The 6,075-nt window shown below is 51.7% G+C and overlaps 1 protein-coding gene; it reads left to right on the top strand.

Moving 5' to 3' along the window:
• Positions 1-1,901: 1,901 nt before the first annotated feature.
• CHC_T00003157001 (hypothetical protein) lies at positions 1,902-2,799 on the top strand. XM_005714332.1 is given in 2 exon segments: positions 1,902-2,321; positions 2,322-2,799. The coding sequence occupies 1 exon segment, from the start codon at positions 1,902-1,904 to the stop codon at positions 2,319-2,321; it is 420 nt and encodes a 139-aa protein (XP_005714389.1). The 3' UTR covers positions 2,322-2,799.
• The last annotated feature ends 3,276 nt before the right edge of the window (positions 2,800-6,075 follow it).

Here is a 6,075-nt window from a genome sequence, read left to right as displayed (position 1 = left end):
TGGGTTTGAAATTTCTTCTTGCGAGATGCAGCCCAACGTTAAAAACTGAATCAAAGATATTTAGGTTGCTCCCAGCACGTGAACTACAGTGTTCTAGCTACTGTAGCCACATGTACAGTACAGTATGCAGCGCGCGAGGTTGGTATTGTGGCAATGATGAGAAGGGGCCATGTGTTGACACATCAGCTGAAAGTTGCTCAAAACGAAAACGTGCTTACAAAGGGCCTGTCATCATGTCAATGCCCGGAAAAAGCGTGGTCAGGCCCTTCAGTTAACAGCAAGGGACCGTGAGTAGGAGGGTGAGAAGCAGATAATGTATGAGGAGGCGATATTAGTACGGTGGCGAAAAGCGGGAAAATGGATACAACGAGCGGGGCCAAGGCATAAAATTATAGAATTGTTGACGAGGCCCATATTTGGTGTGGGCACGTAGAGATGATTGAGTAACGGAGATGTGAGACGACATTCGGAGCGGACTTGAGAACGGGAACGGGAATAGGGTATGTACGTTGGGGTGGATGCGTGATGACAGTTGGGGGCAGAGTGTAGAAGACGAGACTGGGCCGAGAGGTACGGGTGGGGTGGGGTTGGGTGGGAAGTGATGGGAAAAATGCGGGTGGGAGGGAGTGTTCATAAGGCGCGGAGGAGATGTGCGGGATGCGGAATTTGCAGTGAGAAAGGATAAATCTAAGAAAGGAAAGGATTAACGCAAGAAGAGAAAAAAAGAAAATGGGTTGTGTTAACGCCAAGATGCAGGAAGGGAAGGAAGCGGCCGGGAAGGTGGGGGGGAAGGTGAAGGATGTAGGGGAGAAGGCGGTCGAGGCCGGCAAGGATGGGGCCGCGGCAGTCGCGGATACGACGAAGAAGGTGGCGGAGAAGGGGGTTGACGGCGTGAAACAGGTGATTGGCAAGGGCGAGGAGGGTGCGGCGGGTGTCGCGGAGAGCAAGGACAAGGTTACGGAAAAGGTTGCGGAGACGAAGGAAGCCGCTGAGAGCAAGGTTGAGGAGCAGAAGGAAGCCGCCGAGAGCAAGGTTGAGGAGAAGAAGGAAGCCGTTGAGAGCATGGCTGAGGAGGCAGACGTGAACGAGGTCAAGGTGAGTGGCAACTGAAAATTTCAGTCTGAAATGGTGGGCCCTACGGTGTGGCTAGCGATCCGTTTGTGGCGTGAAACGACTAGCGAGAAGCAATGTTTGGGAATGCAGGCAGGGGTTGTGAAGGGAAAGGGCGCCTGTTTCGGAAGGTCCTGTTTACGGTACGATCGATCAGTGAGAAGAGTAAATGAGGATCAAGCGATGGCTTGTCAATTACCGTAGTTGTGGATGAGGAAAATGTTTGGGTGATGCTACCCACAATTAATCCGGCTGCGCCAGGTGGCCGGTCGCAGTAGGGCAGAAATGTGATGCAGTTCCAAACGTCGCGAGTTGGTGCCAACTGTTGTCAGCAACAGATACTTGTAGTCGGCAACAAGGGCGGCGAGCGACGTGTGAGGGGTTGATTAGGTGCGCAAGCGTCGAAACCAGAATAAACCAGGTCAGGCAGGGCCGGACAGCAGGCTCGTGATTGGCTGCGGGTGCCAGCGTTTTGACTGTTGTCAGTGATGTGGTTGGGCAGATAAGTTAGGTAAAGCTATGCATCATAACAACCGTGCCCGGTTGTTATGATGCGTAGCGGTGGAACTGAGACGGAAGAGGGCTGGCGATTGTCCACGTGTATTCGGTACCGCTTGTGAGGGCCTAAAAATAGTGTTTTCCGCGGTGGAACGAAAGAGATTGGACGTGGACAGTGGCGCGGACAGGGACGACGTCCACGTCACTGCCTTATCCCCCGGGCGCTGCTTCACACCCACATCGCCTTTGCTGCCCAATCATGTCCCAAACTAGACCGTTACTCTAAAATAATAATGTGCCACCCCCACCCAAACGAAACCCATGTCCCGCACTTAGGGCTCCGTCCTACAATTACCCCGCCGACCTCTTTCTCTCCTTCCACTCCCGTCCCCTCCCACACTCAGCAAATCGTCCCCCCTCCCTTCCCCCGCCCCCCCGCTGCCCATCTGTTCCCTACACACTCTCTCAGCCTCCTGTCCCGCTCTCCTCCTCCACCCCCTCTCTTCCTAACCATCTTCCGCTGCCGCATTTCGTCCGCCGTTCAACCTCGCACACAATGGGCTGCTTCCAATCCACCGTCAAGAAGACCGCCGACGCCGCAAAGGATACCACCGCCGCCGCCGGTGATGCCGCAAAGACCGGCGCGTCTGCCACGAAGGATGCGTCGGGCAATGTCGCCACCAAGACCACTGACACCGCCACTACTGGCGTGAGCAAAACTACCGACACCCTCCACAAAGTCGACGACAAGCTCGGTGTCTCCAACAAGGCCTCCGCCGCCGTAGACGCCACAAAGGAAGCAACCCAAAAGGTAGCCACTACGGCTCAGGACGCCACGCATACCGCCGTCGACAAGACTAAGAACGCTGTCGGTGCCGGCCACACATCCACTACCACGTCCTCTATTCCCCCTCCGCCGCCGGCCCCGCCGGCTCCGATTGGCACCACCGCCCAGTAGTAACTCTCGTATTGCCCCGCTCGTCTGCATCTTGTTACCTATCTGGCGGCTTGCTACTTTTGATGTCCTTGTTCTTCAATATTCTCCTCCCAGATAGGCATAATGTCCACATCTCGACACGAAGTCGCATTTTCGACACGACTCTTTCGCTAGATACTCTCCCGTCCGGTTTTTGTTCCTGGTCCTGAATTCAGTCCTGGTAAAATTAACCTGTGTCCATATCACACACTTAGCCTCTCATCTTGTTCTTCAGATCATCTTGTTCTTCAGATCACTTATTTCTCAGGTTTTCTTCAACTCAAAACGTCTCACGACCCCGCCGTCTCGTTCATCGCCGTGTATGGGCTATATAAACAGTCGTTCTCACTATGCTTGCGCGCCCATATCTCACGTCAGCCGATAGTTCAGAAACAGACTTGCATACCAACAAACTCTGCCTCTGATTTGCCGCCTCCTCCCCTTCTCCGATGCCACCTGCCATTTACATCTTTCTTTCATATACTGCATGGCATTGCCTTCACGTCTCGCTCAGAGATACGACATCGAATCCTTCCCCCTTGGTGGTATCCATCCAATCGCGCGTCTTCCTGTATCCTCTGAAACAATACTTCTACTTATGTTTTCTTGAGGGGGCACTTTCTTGCCTACAAAGTCCTCTAGATATGTCTCCACCCCCCTACTCCTCCTTACCACACCTTTACAGTCCCCTCGTTAAGCTGATTTTTCTTGCCTGGGCCTCAAGATGATACCGATCTGATTGGAACCACCAACGCCCTTTAAAACGAATTTCTGGTTGTTCTGTAGCACCTGTATCTATAAACGTCGTAAGCGATCTTTCAGCCGCTATCCTCACACCCTCTGGTGTGGGACGATTTGGTGCGACTCTGGGGCCGCTTTCTATATTCAGAAATCTAAAATCCAGTACAGCTACTGCCGTGCGCAACTGCCCACTTCACTGATCCAGGCGCCTGTCCATGAATATTTTGTTGATCTAGGTTGTCGGAAAGTCAAGCACTTTCCCCAGAAGAGGAGACCAACTGGGGAGGTCCGTCGGAAACTTTTTCCATCTTTTAGTCCTTTCCTCTACCCTACTCTAGCTAGGAATCTAGGGCCAAAGGACTTATTCGGAAACTATGGTCCCAGGCATTCTGAACTGCTTCAAATGAAAAGAGTTCGCAATACAACAAAAAGAAGTGCAACTTCTATAAAATATCGAAAATATTGTAATTTGCGATTTATTTTCCAGCTTGACATCCTGTGTTTGTCCTAAGTGCACCACTGTCCGTCAGAATGGTACCTTCAAGAGGTGTGTTATCACTGCCTCCTTGCTTTCCTTTAGGGATCACAAGGATGCCTTTGGCCTCTCTTAATGCCGAACTGTACAGGGACTCTAACAGTATGTATTCGAATATTACAGATGGTCATTGCCTATCCCACCATTACAATCGCGAACTCCTCGTATTGAGCAGGACCACTGCTACATTGCTAACAGAGTGGTACATTGACAAACCTATATATTTTCTTATCGTACCTAGATTCCGACTCCTTTTCTTGTACCATAGCTCTGGTAATTCGTTCGCCAGCCTTCGCAACTTATACCGTATGAACAAACGTTCTTCGTTCAAATATGTGTGGTCAACAACGAAAGGCGTCCCGAACTCGAAGGCTGCACGTATTAAGGAAACGGAGAATATGACTTGTTTGAGGTCAGGGGTTGGATTCTCGTCGGAGAAATGAAAATATCAGTAAATTTTGATCAGGGTCAATAATTACTCTTTTTCGCGGCGTGGTCAACGGTTGAAGTCGATTTCCAAAAAATCTCAATGAAACAATAGTCTCGCTTCACGTCGCGCAGAACGTGTTTCGAAGGTTTAACAGACACATAAGAGAGTTTACTAGAAACTCTTCAAACAGTATCGCCCCCAAAAGGATGGGCTCTTGGGAAGACATTTTGCAATGTAAAAGCCCGTCGACTGCGGCCGACCACTCCTTATTTTCACCAAAACACTTTCGCAATGGCCAACTCTTTCGATAACGCCACCAACGATGCTGCTGATGCCGCACAGGATGGGCTGAACAAGGCTCAGAATGCCGCTGAGGCAGCAGACAACGAATTGGGAGCCTCTGATGCTGCTAAAAATGCTGCATCAAATATGCAGAGTGCTGCAGATGACATGTCTAATAAGGCCCAGGACATGGCCAAGGACGGAGTCGATACTGTTCAGGATGCCGCCTCGGACGCCATGGATGAGACTAAGAAGGCCTTCGGCGACGTGAAAGACAACATATCTGGCAATTGATCATTCACATTCCGGCAGTGCCCCGCGAGTCTCGTAAAGATCTTTGCTATTCGAGAAGATCGATGTCGCTTTTGAAGAGAACGATAGTTGATTGATCGATTCGGGATAGTCTTGGCGCGACGATGATTAAACATGCATTTTCCCTCTTTTTTTTCGAGCTGTTGGGATTTGACAATGAGCACACTCATGTTGTATCGTCGCGCTAGCCTTATCCTCTCTGATCAGATCATATTTCATCATCATCAATTGCGCCGAGCATTAACTGTCAAAAATTTGATGTACGGCAGTTGAAAATTCGAGCTTCCCTCACTGCTGTATCAGCGAGAGAAACGTTTTCTGTGATGCACTTTATCTCTATTTCGTGAGACGTTCAGCACTGATGCATCCTCGGTCCGGGTAACAACAATCGCCGCCGCAGCCGCCGGGTAACAGGCGCGCACCCGGCAACGGGCCACGGGCCAAATTGAGCACACGTGGCTCTGCTGGCAGCGCTGTGGCGCCAAATCGCTCCAGGCGCCTGTTACCAGCTAATCCCCTTACTCCCGTGTTTTACCCACCGCGCGCGATGAATGCGGCGGATGGGCTTCGGATGTGCCGATCCGGCACTGGTGTGAAACAATTATGATACGGAGGCGCATCCATTTGTGTTGTTGCTGGATGCGTCAGAACTTGTCTTTCTTTATGGTACTGTAAGGGTTAAGTAGTATATAAGTAGGGCTCGCGCTTCGGACTGTAGGTTCGTTCCGGGCCAGAGGTTTGTGTCAAAACGCAGAGCCTACCTGCGAAAACTGTCCGACTGCACGGACTTCGCTCGGGCTCGGACGGTCGGTCGTAGACCTGTCCATTGACACTTTAATAAAATCTCTTTTTCTAATTCTTTAAAGGAATTCCTCACGAAATCCCACATTAATTAATAGCTGATTTCGAGTTCGATTCTTTTTCCCCTCTTCCCATTGGCCATCCGTGAAATCCTTGCGCGAGCGATCTCCAGCCTCCCGTTCCTGCGGCCGACTCCCCACTTGCGTGTGCCCACAACTCGTCGCGTCTCGCCGGTACACGACCCCTCGCCGCCGCCGCTCGCTACTACCGTCGCGCTCTGCTGCCACCGCCGCTGCTCGCACTCCCGCCGTGCTCTGCCGCTCTGTGCTACTGCTGCCGCCCGCTACTGCTGCCGACGACTCCTGCTGCTGCCGCCTGCTACTGCCGCCG

The sequence above is a fragment of the Chondrus crispus genome, genomic scaffold (genome assembly GCF_000350225.1).
Source record: "Chondrus crispus Stackhouse genomic scaffold, scaffold_176, whole genome shotgun sequence".
Taxonomy (NCBI): Eukaryota; Rhodophyta; class Florideophyceae; order Gigartinales; family Gigartinaceae; genus Chondrus; species Chondrus crispus.
Note: the sequence above shows the minus strand (reverse complement) of the source record. Positions and strands in the feature narration are given on the sequence as shown.

Excerpts from the sequence above, each read along its gene's own strand:
- CHC_T00003157001 (XM_005714332.1), top strand. The coding sequence starts at position 1,902 with ATGTGCCACCCCCACCCAAACGAAACCCATGTCCCGCACTTAGGGCTC.